This window comes from Danio rerio, chromosome 18 (assembly GCF_052040795.2).
Source record: "Danio rerio strain M-AB ecotype USA chromosome 18, GRCz13ab, whole genome shotgun sequence".
Taxonomy (NCBI): Eukaryota; Metazoa; Chordata; class Actinopteri; order Cypriniformes; family Danionidae; genus Danio; species Danio rerio.
Window position 1 is genome coordinate 7,908,335 of NC_141038.1, and position 26,666 is coordinate 7,935,000.

Consider the following 26,666-nt stretch of genomic DNA (forward strand, 5'->3'; position numbering starts at 1 on the left):
CCTTTAGATGTTGATATTTGGTTGATTTTAGGTTGGACGTTGAACACTGACCTCGACCTGACATTGGGTTCTGATATCAATTCTATTTTTGTTTCCAAACAAAATACAACATTCCAACGACGTTGTGGTACAACGTCAATCTGACGTCATGTTGACGTCCTGTGCCTGCTGACTTGGTTTATGTAAAAATATTGATTTACACATTTTATTACAATCAAAAGTAAATTCTACAATTCTAAAATTTTAATCTCTGTAGAAAAATAATTAAGAGACCACTTGAAAATTGTCTGTATTTCCAAAAACGACCACAAATTATGTTGAAATTTGGTTGATTTTTTTTTAGGTTGTGTTGGAAAGTGACCAAATTCCAACATCGAACCAACGTCTTAAACCAATGTCATACTGACGTCAAATACTGACATTTATTCGTCAGGTTTGGCCACCAAAATCTAAAGTCTGATTGACGTCATATTGGTAACATCCACACTACATCAAGCTGTAACATCATTAGACGTTGATTTTAGGTTGGATATTAACGTTGACCTGATGTTGGGTTCTGACATCAACTCGATTTTCATTTCCAAACAAAATGCAACGTCCCCATGACGTTGGGGTACAACGTCAATCTTACTTCATATTGATGTCCTGTGCCTGCTGGCTTGGTTTATGTAAAAATATTGATTGACACATTTTATTACTCAAAATGTTTAATTAAAAGTAAATTCTAATGCAGTTAACTAATATTAACAAATGTTACCATATTGTAAAGTTTAACTAGGATAATAATAAAGCACATGCATACAATTTTTAAAAATCTTTTGTGGAAAAAATAATTAAGAGACTACTTGGAAAATTGTCAGTATTTTTGTATTTATGTAAATTTAGACATCCCATGTTGGGAAAAGTCATTTCCGGGGGAGACGCAGATGATTTGTGGGAGATTGCGTGAGATGTGCGATGAGTGTGAATTAGTTAGTTTAATTGGGTTAGTGATGCATGACATATATGAAGTCTGGGGGTGGGGTTGGTGGGGTGCATGCGACTTGTCTAAAAAGCGAGAAGGGATGCAGTGAAGAGGGGTGCGCTACATATTTAAGGACCGGGAGGGAGACGGGCGATTTCTGGAAGAATAACATTTATTTTCGAGCAGGAGTCTCTGCATTTACGGGAGACTCCCGAACTACCTGGAGACTTGGGATGTCTGTAAATTTTCTGTGAATTAAAAATAATCTTGTGATTTTACTGCTTTTTATTTTACTTACATATAAAAACTATATTTATATACAATTTTAGACAACACAACACCAATGTTTTAAATTTAGAAGTTATAAGAAATCAACATTTGGTGGAATAACCCTGAAAAATTACTAAATAGCAAAAATAATACAAGTATATTATAATTTTACACTTTAATTATAATTAACAAAATTACTAATTATATTTCATTCATTTTACCTAATAAATCTAGTAAATCTGGAATAAACTGAACTTTCAGTGGTCTTTTAATTTTCATTCAGAACATCTATATAGTGCTAGCATTTTCACCAAACCCACATGATTCACTCATCATTCAGTATTTACAAATGAGTGTGTGTCACTGGAATTGGATGGATTCACAGAATTACGGCACACATTTACCACTGCAGTACCCCAGGGCAGTACTTATCAATGAGAGACTGATAATACGGCTTCAGCCTCTCCACGTCTGGTAGTTCAGTGCTCTTGGTGTACAAATCAAACTTGCTGTCGGGAAGGAAAGACAAACAGACGCATGTTATTGATCTACATGCAGAAATGCACAAAAAGAGGCCAAACAACTGATTAAATGGACACAAAATTGAGCTCTCGTTGAGAAACCGATGACATACTTAAACTCTTTGACCCAGGGCAGCATTTGCTGGTCTTTTTCGTTGCATAAGTGCATGTAGTCGCCGTTTGAATGCCAGGGGTAGAAGGAGTGGAAACGGATCATGTAAAGACCCTGTGGAGGACAAAAAAAAAAAGTGTGAGAAGTTGGGAGTGGTATCTAAAAGCATACATGTGGGTGTGTTGTGTTTGTTTTGGGGGTGAGATCGATGCCTTTACCTCCTCAGGTATTGTGCATTTGTTGAACTTCATGACCCGGTATAGATACTCTAGATCAGTGCATGGAAAAAAATCACACTTTGTCACTTCAGCAGTACATTTCATACCAGAATAGTAAGAATTATTAGGGTGTCGGTAAGATTTGTGAATGTTTTGGAAAGAAAGAGATCTCTAATGCTGAATTTATTTGATTAAAGATGCTGTCAATATTGAATTCAGTTTGTTGAGCGGCCCTTTAATCTTACTGACCTAAACCTTTGAGACATTGATGAAACATTTGGATGTAATATAATAATGATTACCAAAATCACTCACCATCATGTCCCCAAGACATCAGCACCTTATCAAGGCCACATTGGGGTTCATAAATCCCAAATTCTGTGCTGCAATGAGAGAAACATCTTCCATTATCAGGTCTCATTTTGTTTTATTTTTAGGATACCTTTAATATTTCAACTTGGATGTAAACAACTAACTAAATAAATCTAGCTAAATGTTATTTGAGAATTGATTGAGTATCGCCAAACATTAAACAATATTGATATTTATATATATATACACACACACACACACTACCTGACAAAGTCTTGTTGCCTATCCAAGTTTTAGGAAGAACAAATAATAACTTGACTTCTGTGGCTTATAGGAAAGGCAAAGGCCTCTAAATCATGCTTAATTTACCAAAATAAAATATGATCATGCCTTGATTTTTAATGTTTTAATTAGGACAATAAGGTCTGACTTTGCTTAGACTAATGTCTTGTCACTTTACAGAAATATGTACAGTGTAGAATATAAAGTCATGCTGCAGTGGAGAAAGAATGAATATTGTGTCTGACTCCCATGAGCTTGGAGGACAGCATCCATACTGTACATCTCTGCAATGACTCAAATAACTTAATAAAGTCATCTGGAATGGCAAAGAAAGCGTTCCTGCAGGACTCCTAGAGTTTATCAAGATTCTTTGGGTTCATCTTCAATGCCTCCTCCTTCATCTTACCCCAGACATGCTTAATAATGTTCATGTCTGGTGACTGGGCTGGCCAATCCTGGAGCACCTTGACTTTCTTTGCTTTCAGGAGCTTTGATGTGGAGGCTGAAGTATGAGAAGGAGCGCTATCCTGCTGAAGAATTTGCCCTCTCCTGTGGTTTGTAATGTAATGGGCAGCACAAATGTCTTGATTCCTCAGGCTGTTGATGCAGTCATCCACTCTGTAGATCTCTCACACACCCCATATTGAATGTAGCCCGAAACCATGATTTTTCTTTTACCAAACTTGACTGATTTCTGTGAGAATCTTGGGTCCATGCAGGTTCCAATAGGTCTTCTGCAGTATATGTAATGATTGGGATGCAGCTCAACAGATGATTCATCAGAAAAATCGATCTTCTGCCACGTTTCCATATGATCAACTAGACGTCTAGGGTCGACGACAAGACTTTGGTCAGGTAGTGTATATATTTTAACACCCCAATCATTTTTATCATGAATAAGCACAAATTGTACTCATTTATATATTGCCATTTTTTTTTTTACAAAATTGTTGTCTACTCAAAATCTGAGCTAAAATTGTGCAGTAAATTTGGCTTAAAGCAAAATAAAAGGCTTATTGAGCCGCATGAACATTCTTTGAAACATATTTTGTTTCATGCAAACATATCAGTCACATGTTCAGAATGACATGAAGATATTATTATTGTTTTACCATGTTGTTATAATAGCTTTTTAAAAATAAGTGATGATATTAGATAGTGAAAAACCCTCAAATTTAAAATGAAAACTACAGTTAGAGATAATTATAATAAAAAAGGTAAACAGGAAAGAAATCCATGATCAAACTGAAATGAAAGAAAAAAACTAAATAAATTCAAAAAACATTAAACCAAACAAAATCACTTAAAGAGATTCAAAAATTCTAATTCTGCCATCATTTACTCACACTTGTTTCAAACCATTACGAGTTTCTTTCATCTGTAAAATGAAAATCACATCATATTACATTTTGAAAAAGGTAACCATTGACTTCTATAGTATTTCTTTTTTCTACTATGGAAGTCAATAGTTACAGGTTTTCAGCTTTCTTCAACTCATCTTCTTTAGTGTTTAACAGAAGAAAGAAACTCATAAAGGATTGGAGCCACTTGAGGTTGAGTAAATTTTCCATTTTCCTATCCCTTTAACAGTATAATTTAAAGCTAACTAAAATAATCTTTATATCAGAATTATCTCTCTATTTTTACAATTGTATACTGGTGTAGCATTTCAAAATAACTACACTGATATTCCCACTGATCCCCGTGTATAGTTGTGTTTTGTTAAAGGTGTGGTGCTGTACTTGAGTGCAGGGTTCTTTCCATCTGGATTGCCTTCAAATGTTGAGTTTCTGAACACTATTGAATTCTGGAACTTGCATCCCACTGGGTATGTGTCTCCAACTACAGCCCACTGAAACAGGTGTTTATTGCATATAACTAGGGCTGCACAATATATCGTTTTAGCATCAATATAGCAATGTGGGCATTTGCAATAGTCACATCGCAGAATGTGCAATGTGGAGTCAGGATTATAGTTGACCAGGAGCCACACGCTGTAAAATATATCCGTAAATTTGCAGCTTTCCGTATTTTTTGATTAATGTTTTTATTTTCCCACATTTATTTATGATTTTAAATTGCAGTATGGGACCTCGATCTTTCTTCCAACGTTGATTAACCTTGAAACATTAGGAAAAAGTTACTTTTAGTTACATTTTTAATAGCTTAAAGTGCTGTATTGTCTGGGCTGGTGTTGTAATTTACGCTACAAAAATCTTGCAATAAACTGCACAGTACATATTCTGTTATTTTACAGACTTATTTCTCCACATATTATTCCTTATACATTATATTATTATATCAAAAAACCAATATGTCAATAAAAGTCACTGTAGAGTTGAACATCAAAAGTCAGAGATCAACATCCCATAATGGAATTTACAACTGTGAATAAACAGTAAACACTTGTAAATCACAAAATACAGAAACTGTTAGTTAACAGATATTTTTACAGAGTAGTTGAAAAAAAAACATGTGCTTTATGGTTTATACTTTGCAGTAACAAATTTAACAAAAAGTTTATTATTTCCATGTATTTTTAAGGCCTGTGACTGTGTAAGCATTTCAGGACACTTTAAAGCATTCAAGCACAGAAAAAGTCATTGTGTTTATGTATATGTTTACAATCAAGACTATACAGTATATTTTAAGTTGATAATTCAATTTATGAAATTCTTGTCGACTCCCAGAAAACACTATAGAGCACTGTTTATTTTAAGAGAGAGAACCCTGAGCTCGGAAATAACTGAGCCATTTAGCATGAAAAGTGGGTCTGAGATCAGACAGAGCTTCCCCTGGTAAAGGTGGAAAAGGGGGAGCTGGGGTGGACAGGGGATTCTTAAAAAAACAAAGAAAAAGGAAGGCGAAACGGGCTATTTATTGTAGACTTAAATTCAACTGATTGGTTTATCGATGATTACAGATAAGAAACCAGCCATGATCAATCATAGCACGTGCTTCTCTCAAAATTCGTTTATAAAACTTTACTTATTATCTTTGCTACTGTATTTATCAGTGCTTGCGATTGGTTTATTATATTTTATGCAGATATACTGGTCTACAAACCAACCCAATCAGTCTAAACTTGTAAACTCTTTCCAAATTAAGCCATTTAACTCATTTGGTGAAATTATTGCAATATGTATTGCAGAAAAATAAGATATCTCAATGTCAATTTTTTTTCCAAATTGTGCAGCCCTGCAACCCATGAGTCAACTGACAAAGCTTATTAGACTGATTGGCTGCATTCATGTCTTACCTGCGGCTCGCTATACAAGGCCATGACCTTTCCAACATCATGGATCAGACCAACTAGCTGAAACCAGTCTAGAGACAGAGGAAAATGAGAGAAACGATTTTAAATTTAGTAGCTTCTTGGGATTTTTTAATTATTATTATTATTATTATTAGTAGTAGTAGTAGTAGTACAATACATTTTTTCGTTTTTCATGTTATTACAGGTTACACAGTTTTAAACAATCATGTACACACAGCAAACGTTTTACATTTGACAAGTCCTTCCAACCACCCCATCCCCAATTAAAATAATATAGAAAAAGAATACAAATAAGGTAATATTAATTAATTTTTTTAGTTTATTTTCAGCTTAGTCCCTTTATTAATCAGTGGTCGCCACAGCTGAATGAACCAACAACTTATCCAGCATATGTTTTATGCAACGGTTGCCCTTCCAGCTGCAACCCATCACTGGGAAACACCTATACACTCTCATTCACATACATATACTACGGGAAATTTAGCAGTTTAAGCAATTTAGCAATTTAACAGAGAGAAGATTTTTTTCTACACATTTCTAAACATGATAGTTTTAATAACTCATTTCTAATAACTGATTTATTTTCTCTTTGCCATGATGACAGTAAATAATATTTGACTAGATATTTTTTTCAAGACACTTCTAAACAGCTTAAAGTGACATTTAAAGGCTTAATTAGGCTAACTAGGCAGGTTAGGGTAATTAGGCAAGTTATTGTATAACGATGGTTTGTTCTGCAGACTATCGGGAAAATATAGCTTAAAGGGACTATAAATTTTGTCCTTAAAATGGTTTTAAAAAAAATAAAAACTGCTTTTATTCTAGCCGAAATAAAACGAATAAGACTTTCTACAGAAGAAAAAATATTATCAGACATACTGTAAAAATTTCATTGCTCTTTTTAACATAATTTGGGAAATAATTAAAAAAGAAAAAAATCAAAGGGGGGCTAATAATTCTGACTGCGCAAAAAGTGATGAGCGGGGGGAGGAGTAGCGAAGTGCTCGGTGCGGATATGAAGATGGTTGTGTGCTGCGTGTTGGGTTTGGTGGTGCGCATGGGGACCGGACTGTACCAAAAAGCTAAGGAGCGGGGAGTAGGGGTGGAATTCCGGAAGTTTTCTGGGAAAAACTGGAGTATTGAAAGATATTATTTAGAGTGTGATGTAATGATCAACGTTTTGACAATGTTTTTGATTCCTTGCCTGGACTTGAACCCTTGTGTGATGTTGGGGATGTTTTCATCCACTCTGGGGGGATTTCGAGTCTTAATTTGGCCACAGCTTACTCTGTGCTTTAATCTCTCCACACCACCACTCCTGTGCAGTTCCACTTGGATGATGCGACAGCAGTCACAGGACAACGGCACCAGTAAGCTCACCACACACCAGCTATTGATAGAGTGGATAGAGCCAATCTGGAGGATGGAGATGATTGGAAGGCCATGAAGGGAATTTGGCCAGGACAGCGGGGTTACACCCCTACTCTTTACGAGAAGTGCCATGGGATTTTTTAACAACCACAGAGAGTCAGGACCTCAGTTTAATATCTCATCCGAAAGACAGCGCTCACTAACAGTATAGATCAATCCAATTCAGCTTTATTTGTATAGCGCTTTTACAATGTAGATTGTGTCAAAGCAGCTTCGCATAAATGGTCATAGTAACTGGATAGTGTCCTCTTCACTTTACTGGGGCATTAGGACCCACAGACCGCAAGTTGAGTGCCCCTTACTGACCTCATTAACAACACTTCCAACAGCAACCTAGTTTTCCCATGTGGTCTCCCATCCAGGTACTGACCAGGCTCAGCCCTGTCTAGCTTCAGTGAGTAACCAGTCTTGGGTTGCAGGGTGATATAACTGTGGCGAGGGGTAGCAAATTTGAACAGTACACAAGGGTTAAACATAAAGAGAGCTCTCAGCTTACATCTAAAACAGGGGTGTCCAAACTCTGTCCTGGAGGGCCAGGTTCATGCAAATTTTAGCTCCAACTTGTCTCAACATGCCTGCAAAGATGTTTCTGGAAAGCCTAGTAAGAGCTTGATTAGCTAGACCAAGTGTGTCTGATTGGGGTTGGAACTAAACTTTGCAGGACCCCAGGACCGAGTTTGGACATGTCTGATCTAAAATATCTTCATTTGTGTTCTGAAGATGAACGAAGGGATCAGAGGATTGAAACGACACAAGGATGAGTAATTAATAACAAAATCTTATTTTTTGGGTGAACTAACCCTTTAAGCTGATTTTTTTCTTTACATTATGAAGACACCGAAGACTTGTATGTTTCTTTTAAAGGAAAAAAAATCTGACCCTCATTTAGTTTTGTTTTTTAGAGAATGACCTTTACAGTCCTGCATTGATCAGAAAGTTGAGAAAAACAGCTTGAGGTTGGTGTTTGTGTAAAAGCTTGTGTTATCTTGAGTATGTCGAGTGCCTCTTGTGATCTTTGTCCTGCTGTTGGCTCACCTTTATCAGGATGCTCTCTGCGGATTCCCTCGGCCGTCTGAAACGCATGGAAGGAGTTGGGAAAGTCAACATCAGGGTCGGATTCATCCACCAGCTCGTCCAGGGAGTCGATGCTGTCCATCATGGACAAGCTGAAGTGACTGCAGTTCGACCACACCTGGTGCTGCAGGTCAAAGGTCAGAGGTCATCTTTATGTACGCAGGTATTCTAGTTTAACTCCAGTAGAAAAACAGTTCAGATTTATTTATTGATTTACATTTATTGATTACGTTTATTGATAATATTTACTTAAAATAACAACAAACAAGCTAAAAAGTAAATAAAAATAAAGCCATAGTAAAAAAATAAACTCTGACCAAAAAAAAAAGCCTTAATATTGGATTTGCAGAAGATGACATTTATTTATGAATTCTATGCATAATTATTATATATATTTTTTTATTTGTGTTGATTTAGTTGTATATGTTATGTTTTTAGGTTATTAGATTATTTATTTGCTATTTTGTTTAAATTTGATTTATATTAAAAGAGCTGTATGTAAGTTTTTTACATACTTATGCTTTGTCAAACTTACATACTGCACCTTTAATTGATATTTATTTTTAATTTTTTTTTTTCCAGAGATGGGTTGTGGCTTGAAGGGCATCCGCTACATAAAAACATGCTGGATAAGTTGGCGGTTCATTCCGCTGTGGCAACCCCGGATTAATAAAGGGACTAAGCCGAAAATAAAATGAATAAATGAATGAATTAGATTTTCTTAGATGATTTGTTTTAATTAGATTTTTCGCCCCTTTCACACAGTGATACTGGTAAATTTATAAAAAAGCTGTTCACACAGGCACAGATGTTTCGTAATTTTTCTGGAAAAAGATCTGTTCACATATTCATTCCACAACACTGGTAAACTCTGACACCATTAACCAGAAATGAGCTCTAAACAGCAGCGCTTGTATGTAGAAGTATATATACATTGAAGGGGTCGGGCTTTTGTTGATGGTAACGTTACATGATATGTACGTGTGTGTGCTGGCGCTCACCGGCTGCTTCACGTGCACACACGTCAAGCAACTGAAGCAGAGCTTGAAGGTAAACAAACAGCGGTTTATTATGAGCATTTTATCGATAATTTTTTCCACAGTTGGCATTTAGAAGGAACAAAGAAACGTTATCTGACTAATGTCTAGCAGCTAAATGTGTCTGCAAAAATATTCAAAGATTTTTGTTTTCATAAACAGCGTGGATGTGAATGTGTCTGAATGTTCTAATTGGATAGAGTAGATGTATTACGTCAGCACATTCTAATTGTGAACGTGCTCTTTCCTGCAATCTTCCTTCTGCATTCACACAGAGCAGCATTTCGGCAAATTACCGGTAACGATACAACTTCTCTTCCTGGAATATTGCAGGTAATTTTCCAGAAAGGTCTGCATGTGTGAAAGGGGCTTTTGACTTAATTTTTATTTGCTTTCATTTTATTTTATTGTGTTTATATAATTTAAAATTTCATTTGTATTTGTATTTCAGGGTGAATAAAACAAAATGAAAAAAGTAACAAAAATAAGTCAAGATATATAGCCTATATACAGTTGAAGTCAGAATTATCCCCCCCCCCTCCTGAATTATTAGTCCTAGTATTTAATTCCCCCCCCCATTTTCTGTTTAACAGAGTAAATTTTTCAACGCATTTCTACACATAGTAGTTTTAATAACTCTGATTTGTTTGATACCTGATTTGTTTTATCTTTGCCATGATAACTGTTTTTATTCTAGCCGAAATATAACAAATAAGACTTTCTCCAGAAGAAAAAATATTATCAGACATACTGTGAAAATTTCTTTGCTCTGTTAAACATCATCTAGGAAACATTTAAAAAAGAAAAAAAAAATTGAAGGGGGGCTAATAATTCTGACTTCAACTGTGTATGTATGTGTATCTAAATATATATACTATAAGTACATAGTATAAAACTAACACATCTTATGATTTAAAAAATGGATATATAATAGGGGCTGCACAATATATCGTTTGAGCATCAATATGTGTATCCGCAATAGTCACATCGCAGGATGCATTTATCAAAGATCAAAAGATAAAAAAACATTATTAATTTATGTTAAATATTATTAATTTAAAATAATTTACACAATGATGACCATGTTAATTTACATTTGTTTAATCTCTGTATCTGAATGCTGTTACTGTTAGAAACCATCAAGCACTGTTTATTTCACTTTTATCTTAGTGTTTATATATGCTTGTAATTCATTATAATTTATGCAAAGATAAAGATGTGATCATTCTAATCTGTCTAAATGATTGCAATCTTTCCAAATGGCTGTTCAGATCACCTGGTGAAATTATATTCATATCCCAATGTGTATCACAGAAAACAAATATATCGCAATATCATATTTTTCCAATACCGTGCAGCTTTATTATACAGTAGTGTATAATATACTGAAGTACCAACCTTCTGCTTGACAAAGTCCAGCGTTTGGTGTGTGTGCATCAGCTTGTATGTGTTAAACACTCGGTCGAACAGATCTCCATTCTGAATTAAACAAATACACATAAAGATGAGATTAGAGTCATGATTTATTCATGAATATGCAAATTTCAAAGATTTAAATTTGACCTCAAAGTTCCTAAATTCAGTTTTGTCTTTCTCATGACATTCAGGTCGATATGCCAAAGAGGGGTCTGGACCCTGTGAGTAAAAAAATACATGAATGTGTAAGAAAACTGGCTAATAGATTCCATTATTGAAGAAAAGGATTGTGAAACATGCATGTAATGTAAATGAAGTGAATGTGAGGTACGTACCATGTTTACCACCCTCATGTTGAGCTGTGCTTCAGTGTGGTTGATGATGTTGTGTGTTTTGTGTCTGTCAGCACTCAGGGTTTATCAATGGTGCTTATATGAGCTCTCTGAACTGTAGTCGACATTACTAGTAACTCTTTAACTTTCCCCAGTTTACTTTCTTTCTCAGGATTCCAGGGGTCCGTCAGACTTATTGTGACCCATATAGAGCAGTCTGCTTCAGAACAGTTCATTTTGCTCATTAAAAAAAAAAACTTTTCTTTTCTAAAGATTAAGATGATTTTGACTTGTGTTTTGATTTTATTTTTTATTATTTTATTTGTATTATTAAGGAAATAATTGAATAACAGTTACTACATGACATGGGAAATGCGTAGTATGATCTGCTTTTGAACACAAAGAATAATAATGAGATACAGTTATGTAAGTGTTCATGTTTGATTTAAGCTTTAATTTAGTCTCAATCAACAGAAATCAACTTTTTAAATATATATTTTGTTTAATATTCTTATTAATGTAAAAATCGGAATTCATTCATTCATTTTCGGCTTAATCCTTTTTTCAATCTGGGGTCGCCACAGCGTAATGAACCGCCAACTTATCCAACATATGTTTTACGCAGCAGATGCCCTTCCAGCTGCAACCCATCTCTGGGAAACATCCATACATACTCATTCACACACATACTCTACGGACAATTTAGCCTAACTAATTCACCTGTACCGCATGTGTTTGGACTTGTGGGGGAAACCAGAGCACCTGAAGGAAACCTATGCAAACGTAGGGAGAACATGCAAACTCCACACAGAAACGCCAACTGTCCCAGCTGAGACTCAAACCAGCGACCTTCTTGCTGTGAGGCGACAGCACTACCTACTGCGCCACTGCATCACCAAAAAATTGAAATATATTTAATAAATAAAATAAAATAAAAAATGAAAATTGGATGTAGATTTAATGGAATTTATAATGTCAATCAACAGAAATTAAAGTACATATAATATATATATAATATATGTATGTATATATATATATATATATATATATATATATATATATATATATATATACTATACATGCATATTTTTAACTTTCATTTGTGTTTATTTCAGTACTTTATAATAATATTTATTTCTAAAAATATATTTGTGTAAAGAGTAAATTATTAATCAATTATATTTTCTTTATCAGTGTTTATTTTACATTTCACTGTGGTTTTAATGAATTTTAATATTGTTTTTAGCCAGAAATCAAAGTAAATATATAGTTTAATATTTTAATTAGTTTTTTTTATAATATTTTTTTTCGGGGATTTCTCCTTTAATGTATAGGAAAGTAGAGAGTATTGACAGGAGGCTTTCGAGGTGGGAAACGCACTCAGAGCACCAGAGTGCATGTGTCGACACACTAACCACCACTGGCGCCGACTAATTAGTATTTTTCAATTTAAAAAGAAATTGAATCTTCTATAAACATCTATGTTTTTCTTTATCCAATACTATTCTTAAAGTTGTTTGAAGATAATATGTAGTTTTCTTTTTTTCCCCCTTTTTTTATCATACTGTATTGCATATTTTGGGGGGCGGCACGGTGACTTAGTTGTTAGCACTTGCGCCTCACAGCAAGGAATTTGCTGGTTCGAGTTCCGGCTGGACCGTGTTCTCTCTGTGTTGCCGTGGGTTTCCTCTGGGTTGTCCGATTTCCTCCACAGTCCAAAAATATAGGTGAATTGGATAAACAAAATTGGTCGAAGTGTATGAGTGTGTGTTTCCCAGTACTGGGTTGCAGCTGGAAGTGCATCTACTGTGTAAAACATATACCAAAATAGTTGCCGATTCATTCCGCTGTGGCGATCCCTGATATATAAAGGACTAAGCTGAAGGAAAGTGAATTAAAAAATCTTTTATTGTTAAGATAAAAAACTTTAGTTTTTATTATTATATCGTTTTTAAATCTGGCTTTTGTTTTGATTTTCAATTTTGTTTTTAGCCTCAATCAAAATAAATCTGTGGATCATCTATAAAGCATTTAGAGATCGTGATAACAGTGATTCTCTGAATTTGACTTTTCCTAAATTCGGAGCCTTCTGTTAGTCGCTGTGGAGTGTGTTTTGGGGAATTGTAGTGACCGTATTTGTTTGTCTGAACTGAGCTAATGTAAAGACTAGTGTTTGTGTGTGTGTGTGTGTGTGTGTGTGTGTGTGTACAGTAAGCTACACCCCTGCTTTCTATTGGTCAGTGGTTTGTGGGTGAGTCTGTGATGTAAAGTATTAAGTCACAAGTGCTGAGGGCACAGTGATAAAAGATAAAAGCAAATAGATACAATGCAATATTGAAGTATACTTTTTTGTCATTTGACACATCCTGCAATTCTGAAGATCTTTTTAATTAAACATGATTATCTTTAAATGTTACAGTTAATCCCCATAAGATACTATAACATAAAAGGATCTTTTTTCTATTGACAGTCATTCAAAATACAGCTTTGGGTAGAATTATTGGCAGCATTAGTAAATACTAGCAAACAATGCTGAAAATGCCAATTTTATAGGAGAAAAACTGCTAAAAACTTTATTCTGACATACAGTTGAAGTCAGAATAATTCCCCCTTCTGTGAATTAGTTTTTCTTTTTTTTAATATTTCCCAAATGATATTTAACAGAGCAAGGAAATTTTCACAGTATTTGCTGTAATATTTTGTCTTCTGGAGAATGTCTTATTTGTTTTATTTTGGCTAGAATAAAAGCAGTTTTTAATTTTTTAAACACAATTTTAAGGTCAAAATTATTAGCCCCTTTAAGCAATTTATCTTTTTGATTGATCACTTGCCTAATTACCCTAACTTGCCTAATAAACCTAGTTACGTCTTTAAATGTCGCTTTAAGCTGGATACTAGTATCTTAAAAAAATTTTAGTTAAATATTATTTACTGTCATTATGGCAAAGTTAAAAAAGAAATCAGTTAAATTAGGTGTTAAAACTGTTTATAAATGAGTTGAAAAAAATCTCCCTGTTAAACAGAAATTAGGGAAACAAATATACAGGGGGGCGAATACATACTGTATGTTTTTTAGTCCTTGTTGACTATAATTATCGACACCCTACTTGTTGCCTCATCTGTTTTCCAAGATAACAGCATTGATAAAACCTGTAAAGAGATCAGTAAGCATTCTTCCAAACAGAATCTCCCCCGATCCTTCAGTTTTCCTGCTCCATGTTGGTCCACTTCAGTTTATAGGGTTCAGGTCAGGAAACTGGGATGGTCATGCCAGGACATTATATTTTTGCGTGGTGGTCCATTTATAAGTTGATTTTGAGGTTTGTTTTGGATCATTATTGTTTTGATGGAGGATGCCCCATTATAAAATATTATATAGCAAAAAAATACTAAAGTTGTTTTTTTTTAGTGCTGATTAATCAAATACAAAATAAAAGTTTGTTTTGAAACATTTAAGTGTGCGTACTGTGTATATTTATTATGTATACATAAATACACACAAGCATGCATATATTTAAGAACATGTTCATTTCTGTTTAGATACATACAAGTTGCCTGGTTTTCTGCTGCGACATTCGGATGGTAGGGTCAGATTTTGGCATCAACACCCTGAAAGTACGGATCCATCCTGCCTTGTATCAAAGGTTCAAGCTGGTGGTGGTGGTGTAATGGCTACATCCAGGAGAATAATGCACCATGTCATAAAGCGTGAATCATCCCGGACTGGTTTCTTGAACATCACAATGAGTTTACTGTACTCTAATGGCCTCCACAGTCACCAAATCTCAATCCAATAGAGCACCTTTGGGATGTGGTGGAATGGGAGATTCTCATCATGGATGTGCAGCCAACAAATCTGCAGCAACTGCGAGATCTATCATGTCAAAATGGACCAAAATCTCTGAGGAACATTTCCAGTACCTTGTTGAATCTTTGCCATGAAGTATTAACGAAGGAACCCTGTACTAGTAAAGTGTACCTACTAAAATAGCCGGTGAGTGTATGTGTGTGTGTGTGTGTGTGTGTATATATATATATATATATATATATATATATATATATATATATATATATATATATATATATATATATATATGTATGTATATATATATATATATGTATGTATATATATATATATATATGTATATATATATATATATATATATATACACATATATATATATATACATATATATGTATATATATATATATATATATATATATATATATATACATATATATATATATATATATATATATATATATATATATATATATACATATATATATATATATATATATATATATATATATATATATACATATATATATATATATATATATATATATATATATTAGGGATGTAACGGTATTGTAAATACCGTCATACCGCAATATTAATTTTTTTTCGATATTACCGAAGTCGCATGACTCGGTAAAACTATAGGTCTTCTGAGAAAATTTGCTCAGGCGAATGAAGCGAACGGGAGGTAGCGAAAACTACAATCCCCATCATCCCTTGCGGTCTGTTGTCGCTACAGATCCAGTAATGCGGAAATGGAGTGTGCTGCTAGAAGCGGGGATCAAAAAGAGCTGTAAAACTCTAAGGCCCCTTTTACAAGAGTGCATTTTAGTTTTAAAACGGCGTTGTAGAATGAAAACGATCCGCGTCCACACTCGCGTTTTACCCAGCGTTTCTGAACAGCTCTCCGTCCACACCAAAACGCTGAAAACGCACATCACGTGACCACACACACACTCTCGGGCAAGCGCTCCAGCATTTCTACCCAGATGAGAGCTCTGCTTGTCGGACTGCTCATCAAGCATCTCCCGCTGGATCTAATCTCACTATATTTGCTAAACGTGATATTTCATTCATCTTGTTGTCTTTATCTAACGACATAGGCCAATTCCCTGACTTTGGTCATTGGAATCTATTAAGTTACTTGTTCACGGGTAACATGTTTTGGTTAAGCGCAAAGATAAGTTAATGATTAATCCAGGTACATTGACTGATCGCTTGCCTTTATTTCCTACAATGTATAAACTTATTGTATGTTATACTTTTATAATTGTCGATTATTAAAACTGATATTCAGCCAAAGAGAGGGTGTGTTTCGTATTTTCACTGAAATTGAAAGGAGGCAGTTGTTATCGGCTCCGTTTTGTTATAAATATGCACACAGTGAAGATTACGCTCATATATGCAGCACGACGCCTCAACATTTCTGCTGTCTGTTAAGTTGCTAATATTAAAAAGAAAATAGGCAGTTCCTTATATCATGTTTACATTTTATTGATGAGAAAGTGAAACAACGTAGCCAGGGTGATGTGAATGAATTTATAAAGTACACTGTTCCCTTTGAAGATTTACCCGTGTCCTCGGTATGTTTTCCATATCAAACTGAGAAGGGGGAGACTGCAGCCTTGATCAAACTTGCGAAGTCTTAACTTACAAGAAGAGGATGCAAGACTGAACTGTGTGTGGGCTACTTAATATTGAGGAAAAGCCCCAATCAGATAGGCGAACGTTTGCAGCCCCGCCTCCGTTTTCAGATGTCTCCGTCTTTCCCCATCCACACTGAGACGGAGCAGCAGCGTTTTAGAATGAAAACGGCCTCTCCAGCGTTTTCAAAAAGCTCCGTTTTCGGCGCTCAAGAAATAAGTCATATAAGTCATATCTCTCTTGTCCCAGAAACCTCAGTACCAAATGAGAGTTTTTTTTCTGTTGCAGGGGACATTGTAAATGCCCAGAGATACCAGCTTTTACCAGATTATATTTATATGATAATTTTCCTTTAAACCCATCTCTATCTAAGTGAGTGAGTGATTAAATGTTGAATGTGATGAGTTTTCAACAATACTAAATTAAAAACTTAAATTTTTTTTTACATGGTTTAATATTTTTTTGTTATTAAAATTGAAGTTCCTGTTTCAAAGCTTACAGATAGATGACTAATTTGTATGTCATTGACACTTTTGGCACTTTTTTGGAGTATTTTCATAAGTTTTGTTTTTTCCTGTAAATGATTCAATAAATACCGTACCGTGACATTGATACCGAGGTATTACCGTACCGTGAAATTCTGATACCGTTACATCCCTAATATATATATATATATATATATATATATATATATATATACATACAGTATACAGTTAAAGTCAGAATTATTAGCCCTCCTTAATTATTAGCTCCTTGTCTATTTTTCCCCCAATATTAAATTTTAATGGAGAGAAGATTTTTTCAGCACATTTATAAACATAATAGTTTTAATAACTCCTCTCTAATAACTGATTTATTTTACCTTTGCTATGATGACAGTAAATAATATTTGATTGGATATTTTTCAAGACACTTCTATTCAGCTTAAAGTAACATTTAAAGGCTTGACTAGGTTAACTAGGCAGGTTAGGGTAATTAGGCAAGTTATTGTATAATGATGGTTTGTTCTGTAGACTGCGAAAAAATATATTTAGCTTAAAGGGGCTAATAATTTTGAACGTAAAATGGTGTTTAAAAAATAAGAACTATTTTTTTTTTTTTTTATCTTTTTGTATTTGAAATTATTCATGAGTGGGACTGCACGGTGGTGGTAGGTAGCAAAATTGACTCACAGCAAAAAGGTCGCTGGTTTGAGCCTCAGCTGGATCAGTTGGCAATTCTGTGTGGAGCTTGCATGTTCTCCCCGTGTTTGCGTGGGTTTCCTCCGGGTGCTCCGCTTTTCCCCACAAGTCCAACGACATGCGGTACAGGTAAATTGGGTAAGCTAAATTGTCCGTAGTGAATGGGTGTGCACTGATGTTTCCCAGTGATGGGTTACAGCTGGAACGGCATTCCGCTGCGTAAAACATATGCTGGATAAGTTGGCGTTTCATTTTGCTGTGGTGACCCCAGATTAACCCTTTGATGCACTACATGGGTCTAAAGTGACCTGTCTAAGTTTATTTTTTCTATATCTATTTTATAGCTTGTGCATCAAAGGGTTAATAAAGGGACTAAGCCAAAAAAAAAAATGAATGAATGAATGATCCATAAGTCTCTGTGATCATTTGTTTATACAAAAAGCCAGAGTCTAAATCCAGCAGATGGCAGTCTAATCTAATCTATTTTTGCATTATAATAAGAAGAATCGCAAGAATAAAATGAGGAAGCTGGTCAAACTGTACAATGCTTAACATTAAGGAAAAAGGATGCAGATGACCTGCTAATTAACACATTTATTCAACAAGTTTCTATTAAATTGATCATACAGCCATAGGAATACACCAATATTATGTGACAAAAGATTTTTATTTTTTAAAAAATCATTAAAATACTAAGTTTTTAACAAATCTGGCCCATTAATAAATCAAATGTTTAGTGTAACCTTTGGTCCTTTTTTATATTAAGTGGTCTTAACTACTAGGTATTCAAAAATAAGTTAAATCCACTGTGTTTATACTGTACTGCACAAGGTTAGTGACAGGTTTGGTGGTAAGGGTAGGTTTAAGGGTGGGTTCAAGTTTAAGAGATGGTCAACTGTGTAATTATTAATGTAATTAATTGCAGAAATTATTTAGAACTGTATATGCATGCAGATGTTTGTCTTAAATGACAATGTAAATACTTGCATATTAAGTGCACCATACCAAATGATTAATTTAATTGTAGTAATTAAGGGCACATTATTATTATATTATTAATATTATTATTATTATTTTATTATTTTATATTATTATTTTATTCTTATATTATTGTTATTTTTATTATTATTGTTATTATTATATAAAAATATTATTATTTAATAATATTTTATTATTATTATTATAAAATATTATTAATATTATTATATTAATATTATTATAATTGTTGTTTTTGTTATTATATTAAAATATTATTATTATATTAATATTATTTTATTATTATTAATATTATTATTATTATTATTGTTTTTGTTATTATATAAAAATATTATTATTTGATAATATTATTATATTATTATTATTATTATTATTATTATTAATATATGGTATTATTAATATATATGGTAACACTGTATTTTGATGGTCCATTTGAGTATTAGTAGACTGTCTGCTTAATATCTGTTAATACGCTCCTTCAACAGACATTTAACTGACTATAAGAAACTTTGCAAGTGCATGTCATCTCACACTAACCCTAACCCCAACCCAACAGACCACTTATAATCTAGTGAGAATTAGTTGTCATGTAAATGCAATGTAACAAACGGACCATCAAAATAAAGCGTCACCTTATATCTCTGTTGTTCAATGATCATATTCTTGATGCATTTAATATATTTGACCACAGTTTCATTTTTAAGATGGTACTTTAGGTCATAGTGAACTACTGATAATGTCTGACTGATGTCACTGTGACATTAATGGTCAGAGTGATCTGTGTATTACAGTATGTGTCTGTGCCTTTGCATATTTACAAAGGAAAACGAGAAAGCTTTTGCATTTGTTGTGTTTATTGACACATTTAAATCATATTAAAATATACCACCGTGACACATAACCACAAGCATTCAATCATTAGACAGCATTTATTTAAAAACGTACAATTAAACAGCACATCTTCCATTCAAGTCAATGACGTTAAAGAAAGCGATCGATCGTGTTATATTAAAGTGCTTTATGTTTATTAGTAACACTTGACCTATACGTGAACATAGCAGACATTCCACCACTGTGACGATCTGGGACAGCGTTTATGTTTCAAGTCGTCGTCCATGTTTTATTTGTGTTTGTGATTTCATGCTGTAAAGACTGTCGTGTGCAACATACACGGTCAGACAGTGTTGAACGTTTTGGAGCTTTATGGATGAAGTCTTGACGTCTTAAAAGTTTCAATGGAAATATACAGTGCTCCTGAAAGCCATGCAGACACTTCAAGTAGATGTGTGTAAACTTCTAAATGAAAACACTTTCTCCAGGCTAAAGTGCAGAGGAGGCTGTAAGTAAGACTTTTGTTTAAACATGTTGGGTCTGTGACGCTTCTTTACTTGGTTTGTTTGAGCAAACCTGCATGTTAATATTGATTTTAACCAATGGTGTGGTTTTAGGGCAGGGCTTTCATTTTGTCCAGCCAATGGCTGATGAGAGGAATGTTCCAGAAACCTGTTCGAAAACAGTTGCTATTTTCACTTATCCATACTGTATGGTGACTTGCACAGACACACTGAAGCGCTATACTACTATTTAAAAAAAGAATAAATATAATACTGAGTAGTTTCTGCTAAAAGAAAGCAGTTTCTGGCTTGTTACATAACTGTTTTGGCTCTTAACTTAATTCCAGTTGAATTTAAACAACTTAAAATGGATGTTGTTCTTCACTGAAAACAAATGTCTCTGCTGTTCACATTCATTCAAATATTTTAATGCCAAATGTCAGGATGAATGTCATTTTAACATGAGCATTAATAAATTACCAAAACAACCAATACACACAGCTGCACTGTAAAAGGGAATTAGTTTATTTTACCCCATTGCAACTAGGAGCTGTTAACTCGACTTCATTTTATGATTATGCAAATAATTCCTTCATTCATTTTCTTTTCGGCTTAGTCCCTTTATTAATCTGGGGTCGCCACAGCGGAATGAAACGCCAACTTATCCAGCACGTTTTATGCAGCGGATGCCCTTCCAGCTGTAACCCATCACTGGGAAACACCCAGAGACTCTCTTTCACACTCATACACTACGGACAATTTTTAGCCTACCCAATTCACCTGTACTGCATGTCTTTGGACTTGTGGGGGAAACCGGAGCACCCGGATGAAACCCACATGAATGCAGGGAGAACATGCAAACTCCACACTGAAATCCCAACTGACCCAGTCGAGGCTCAAGCCAGTGACCTTCTTGCTGTGAGGCGACAGCACTACCTACTGTGCCACCACGTCACCTCACATATTTCATTTGCATCATAAATTTAAGTCGACGGGTTTAATCACTTTTTTAATTAAAGTCAACTAATCGCTTCAAAAGCAACGGGTATACTCGGTTTTAAAAGTCAACTAGCTGCTTTTAAAAGCAGTAGGTTTACTCAATTATTTAAAAATGTAAAGTCAACTAATCACTTTTAAAGGCAATTGGTTTACTAAATTTTTTTGAAAGGTAAAGTCAATGAATCGGTCTTGAAAGCAACAGGTTTACTTAATTTTTAAAGTAAAGTCAACTAATCGCTTTTAAAAGCAACAGGTATCCTCGATTTTAAAGTAAAGTCAACTAATCGCTTTTAAAAGCAACAGGTATACTCGATTTTAAAGTAAAGTCAACTAATCGCTTTTAAAAGCAACAGGTATCCTCGATTTTAAAGTAAAGTCAACTAATCGCTTTTAAAAGCAACAGGTATACTCGATTTTAAAGTAAAGTCAACTAATCGCTTTTAAAAGCAACAGGTATCCTCGATTTTAAAGTAAAGTCAACTAATCGCTTTTAAAAGCAACAGGTATCCTCGATTTTAAAGTAAAGTCAACTAATCGCTTTTAAAAGCAACAGGTATACTCGATTTTAAAGTAAAGTCAACTAATCGCTTTTAAAAGCAACAGGTATACTCGATTTTAAAGTCGACGAATCGCTTTTAAAAGCAACAGGTATACTCTTTTAAAAAAGTAAAGTCAACTAATCACTTCTAAAAGCAAGGGATTTATGTAATTTTTTTTAAGTAAAGTCAACTAACTCTTTTTAAAAGCAACAGGTTTACTAAATTGTTTTGAGCAGTCAAGTCAACTAATCGCTTTAAAAAAAAAAAGGTTTACTCATTTTTAAAGTAAAGTCAAGGAATTGCTTTTAAAAGCAACAGGTTTACTCTTTTATCATGTAAAGTCTACTAATCACTTTTAAAAGCAACAGGTTTGCTATTTTTAAAGTCAACTAATTGCTTCAAAAACAATGGGTTTACTCACATATATAAAGCCAACTAAATGCGTTAAAAACAACAACTTTACTTAATTTTAAAGTATAATTAATCTCTTTAAATGCATAGGGTTTACTCACTTTTTTAAAATCAAGTCAACTAATTGCTTTTTACAGTGTGGTCAGATTATGAACAAACATGAATAAATAATGACACATGTTTCCACTGCTCCTTTAACCATAAACATAATATTGTTTGACAGTTAAAACATAATAACACACACATTCTGTTCTGTCTTTTAAATAAATTTTAATTTACCAAATGCACTGAAATGCATAAATATTTAGGTATATATTGAATGTCTGAATGTTTACTCTTAGTGTTTTCACGTGAGACTTTCATTGGCTCAGTCAAGGGCGATGTGTCTCCACTCAGAGCTCAGGCAATCTTCTCAAACGGGAGGGATTTCCATAAAGATAATGAAGCTTCAAGTCGCTTCATTACAAAAGTGCATTAAGTAGTTTTAAAAAGTGTCTGCAAACATTGACACCTTTAGATAAAGTCTGTCCTCTGTTAAAGGGATAGTTCACCTAAAAATTTCAAATTTGTTTAGTTTCATCTGTTAAAAACAAAAAGAGATACTTTGAAGAATGATAACGGCTGTCACCTAATGACTTCCATAGAAATGTTAAACAGAAAGGTTTAAAACCACATGAGGGAGAATAAATTAGGAAATTTTCATTTTTGGGTGAACTATCCCTTTAAATTGGTCATTCATCTAGTATTTTCTCTTCCCTGAGATCCACTAAGGTGTTTTCTGTTGGTTTTGTCTGCTAAAAACATCACTCTAAGGTATTCGTGAGATACACTGAGCAATCCAGGCTGAAATGCTCTGCTCAAAATATTCAGATCAGCCTGAAATGATCAATACTAAACGTCTTCTTCCATCTTGAGCTCCTTCAGCAGGACAGTAGAAGCTAAACACAGTCAGGAACAGCACAGTCTTGGACAAACTTTCCCTCTTTTTGCTCTTCAGTTCTTCTAATGTTTAGGAGTAATATCCATCTATCATCTTCCTCATGACTCTGCATGAAGTTTATGAACATCTAATAGACGTTTTCTGAATAATCTCCAACATTTACATACTCTACTAATGTCTTCATCATTAATGGATGTGTTTATATAGTCTCAATTTCTGACAAAGGAACATCTGTAAATGGAATATGCCTGTTGGTCTCACATTTGTTTGGAAAGTGCTTTCATCATAAGGTCTTATCCGTAACTGTGTGGGCTTCTGGGGTTGATTGGCGATTCCTGGCGTCTGCTTTGGCTGTTTAGCTGGTAGAGACGATGGCTCAGGTTTTGTACCTGGCAGGTTCCGAGGACACATCCGACACGCATGAGCTGCGGGTGCCCACGTGACCCTCTGAAGGCATGCCGACGCTCCCGGAAATGTCCCTGAGCACCACTGTTTTGACTGACAGGTGTGTTGGTTTGTCTCAACAGGGCTCCTTTCTGCAGAAGAGCCCTCCAGACCAGTCGCCGCTCTCTTGCTCCGCTGCTCGGAGCTATTGAGGGAATGGTGATGGTTTCCTCAGCAACACCACCTCCTGCTTCTGGAAGCTTCCTTGGAGAGCTCAATCTGGTGAGAGAAAGAGAAATGGTTAGATTGACCACCAGTAGAGCAATGTGAGCAAATCTATTTAAAGGGATAGTTCACACAAAAATTAAATGAACTCATTTATTCTCAGTGATGTTTTTTTTAACCTTAATGAGAAGATGTTTTGAAGAATGCTTTCATAGCAGACAAAAAATTAGCACACTTAAAAAATTATTTGTGCTGCTTGTTCAAACTACGTATTTAAAATGAACTGAAACCACTCACTTCTTAAATTTTTTTTTTGGACAAATGAATTGTTTTATGTTTAATCCACTAAAATGTGTGTAGCTGCGTTCCATTGCCGCTATTGGTAGAGCAAGCAAGTTTTGTACGCGTAAAGTCAAAATAGATGCAAATAAAAACGTCTTTATTTTCCAATCAACAGAATTACTTCAGCACTTTTCCTTAATCTACATGGACTTCTCTGTTACCTTAAGCTGTACGTTGACTTAAGTAAAGTTGCGCTACAGTATGAGACGGTCAAAAACTGTGGCTGCGTCCGAAACCGCCTACTACTCAGTAGGTACTGCATTTGAATTTACACAAACTACTCGGCTGTTAAAAAAAGAACGCTCTATACAGTATGAATGTGAAAAGTATGAATGGAATTCGGACGTACTACATCCGCCATTTTGTCATGGTCACGTGACCTACCTGCGTCAGTTGCGTCGCCTCACTTCCATTCATGAATTCTCTCACGGGGCATTATGGGATAGCGCAGCGTGCATGGGATGCGCACTTCAGAATCTCGCCGGAAGTAGTAAATCATCCGGGTACTTCTCGCCTACTGATTTCCGAATTCTATGAATTTGGACATACTACTCGGCTCGCATTCTGATTTTAGCGAACTATATAGTATGGAAGTATGCGGTTTCGGACGCAGCCTATGTGCTTCCTACCACCACTATCTTGCTCAATGCAGTGAAGCCACAGTCATATAGTCTCCTACTGACACCTTGTGGCCAATCGCCAAAACACAATGTATGGCTCCTACAATGTGTTTAAAGGTAATTAAACTTAATTGGTTTGTGTTGGGGCAACACGAATGAATTGTGTGGAACACAGCACTTTTTACAGTGTATGGAAGTCAGTAGAATAGGGGATTGACGTGATCTTGTGGCATGATCTAGCCCTAGATCTGCTTGGTGTCTCGAATGTCACGGTCCATATAGTTTCATATCAGTTCAGTGCTTTCATCTCTTAAAGCCCCAGCTCTGACAAGTGTTTTTTAAGCAACACCAAACCTTGTTGAGCATGAATAGGAGTGCCCAAACTCAGTCCTGGAGGGCTGGTGTTCTGCAGAGATTAGCTCAAACTCGCCTCAACAAACCTGCTGGAAGTTTCTGGTAAGACTTGTAAGAGCTTGATTAGCTGGTTCAGGTGTGTCTAGTTATGGTTGGAGCTAAACTCTGCAGGACACCAGACCTCCAGGACCGTTTCTAGCATGACTTGTAGGAGCTTGATTAGCTGGTTCAGGTGTGTTTAGCTAAACTCTGCAGGACACTGGACCTTCAGGACCGTTTCTAGTATGACTTCTAGGAGCTTGATTAGCTGGTTCGGGTGTGTCTAGTTGGGGTTGGAGCTAAACTCTGCAGGACACCGGACCCCCAGGACCATTTCTAGCATGACTTGTAGGAGCTTGATTTGCTGGTTCAAGTGTGTTTAGCTAAACTCTGCAGGACAACGGACCTTCAGGACCGCTTCTAGTATGACTTGTAGGAGCTTGATTAGCTGGTTCAGATGTGTCTAGTTGTGGTTGGAGCTAAACTCTTCAGGACATCAGACCTCCAGGTCCGTTTCTAGTATGACTTGTAAGAGCTTGATTAGCTGGTTCAGATGTGTCTAGTTAGGGTTGGAGCTAAACTCGGCTGGACACCGGCCCTCCAGGATCGAGTTGGACACCCCTGAGCTAGAAGTAAGAACCATTTTGGCAAATGAGATAAATAGAAATGCCATTTTTGAAATGGCAGTGGAACATAATGCACATTTTTGTCGATTCACATCATGTCGTGCTGGGTTCACACCAAATGCAGTACGAAATATTAGCACCAGTAGGTTACATACTGCTGATGCAAAAGTGCAAATAGAAGTGAATTACTGTTGCATAGTATGTACTGTATGATGTGGAATACGCTTTGGAAATTGTCTACTATGTCTACGGGACATGTTCAAATAATTCAACTCAAGATGGGAATTTGCGTGAGGGGAATAACCTACAGTGAGGGCAAGGTCGCCGCTAGGGGGGAAAGTAAGGACAATTCTAAGGGCCCACTCAGTTTTGGGGCCCCCAGAGATATTATTAGGGGCCAACCACACAGACGCCACCCCCCTTCCCAACTATCACTATATATGACTTATTTGATGGAAATGGAGCTTTATTCGTAAATGTTTATATATGTATCAGTTTTGCGCACAAATCTAATTCGCATCTTTGAATGGAAACATAGCTAATGTGTGCCAGCTACCAGCATTCTTCTTATTATCTTCTAGACACTTTGGGCTAAGGAAATGGTGCCAGAATTAAAATTCTTGGGTGAGCTATCCCTTTAAATGCATCAGATGTTTAGACGTAGTTTGATTAGTATTAAATTAGAGGCTTGTCAGGATTAAGAGCACTTTAGGTGGAGTATGTGAAGGCTGTAATTAGTGGAGTGTTTCTCTGGCTGTAGTCCTAGTTATCTGTGGCATGCACTCATAATCTGTCGCTCTATTATGTGCACTCCTTCACGTGCAAGTCTTCACTGTCTTTCGTCTGGCACCTCAGGAGACATTCAGAGTGTTTGTAAGGCCACGTGTACACATTGCATTAAAATTCACTTTCATAATTAAAGTAACAAAGCACATTTTTACATTTCACATATTCGAATGTGAACCCTTGAAACCGAACATCACA

At 35.2% G+C, this 26,666-nt stretch overlaps 3 protein-coding genes and 1 long non-coding RNA gene across 10 annotated transcripts in view; 2 read left to right on the top strand and 2 right to left on the bottom strand.

The window, feature by feature from the left end:
- lmf2a (lipase maturation factor 2a) overlaps positions 1-10,244 on the top strand; it is a 35,072-nt gene extending 24,828 nt beyond the window's left edge. For 2 of the 7 annotated variants that reach the window (XR_015514433.1, XR_015514436.1), the window contains exons 16-18: positions 8,277-8,343; positions 8,432-8,598; positions 9,044-10,244. The gene's annotated coding sequence lies outside the window, so the exon portion shown is untranslated. Of the gene's footprint in view, positions 1-3,398; positions 3,535-8,276; positions 8,344-8,431; positions 8,599-9,043 lie in introns of all 7 variants that reach the window. The other 5 variants (XR_015514434.1, XR_015514431.1, XR_015514432.1 and 2 more) reach the window with 4 other exon arrangements.
- Positions 1,485-11,318, bottom strand: miox (myo-inositol oxygenase). The gene is made up of 10 exons (NM_001030266.2): positions 11,250-11,318; positions 11,062-11,133; positions 10,897-10,977; positions 8,423-8,585; positions 5,939-6,006; positions 4,422-4,531; positions 2,401-2,468; positions 2,086-2,135; positions 1,869-1,981; positions 1,485-1,743 (listed from the first exon to the last, which is right to left on the bottom strand). Exons 1-10 carry the CDS (start codon positions 11,265-11,267, stop codon positions 1,635-1,637), a joined length of 852 nt encoding a protein of 283 aa, NP_001025437.2. The 5' UTR covers positions 11,268-11,318; the 3' UTR covers positions 1,485-1,634.
- A 3,468-nt stretch (positions 11,319-14,786) lies between these two features.
- Positions 14,787-26,666, top strand: part of LOC141378807 (uncharacterized) — a 42,636-nt gene continuing 30,756 nt past the window's right edge. The window contains exons 1-2 of the long non-coding RNA XR_015514684.1: positions 14,787-15,240; positions 23,620-23,758. This is a non-coding gene — a long non-coding RNA (uncharacterized LOC141378807). The remainder of the gene's footprint in view (positions 15,241-23,619; positions 23,759-26,666) is intronic.
- Positions 19,703-26,666, bottom strand: part of adm2b (adrenomedullin 2b) — a 16,982-nt gene continuing 10,018 nt past the window's right edge. The window contains exon 2 of the mRNA XM_087292960.1: positions 19,703-23,755. Coding sequence (XP_087149086.1) covers positions 23,386-23,755 — 370 coding nt within the window. The 3' untranslated portion in view covers positions 19,703-23,385. The remainder of the gene's footprint in view (positions 23,756-26,666) is intronic.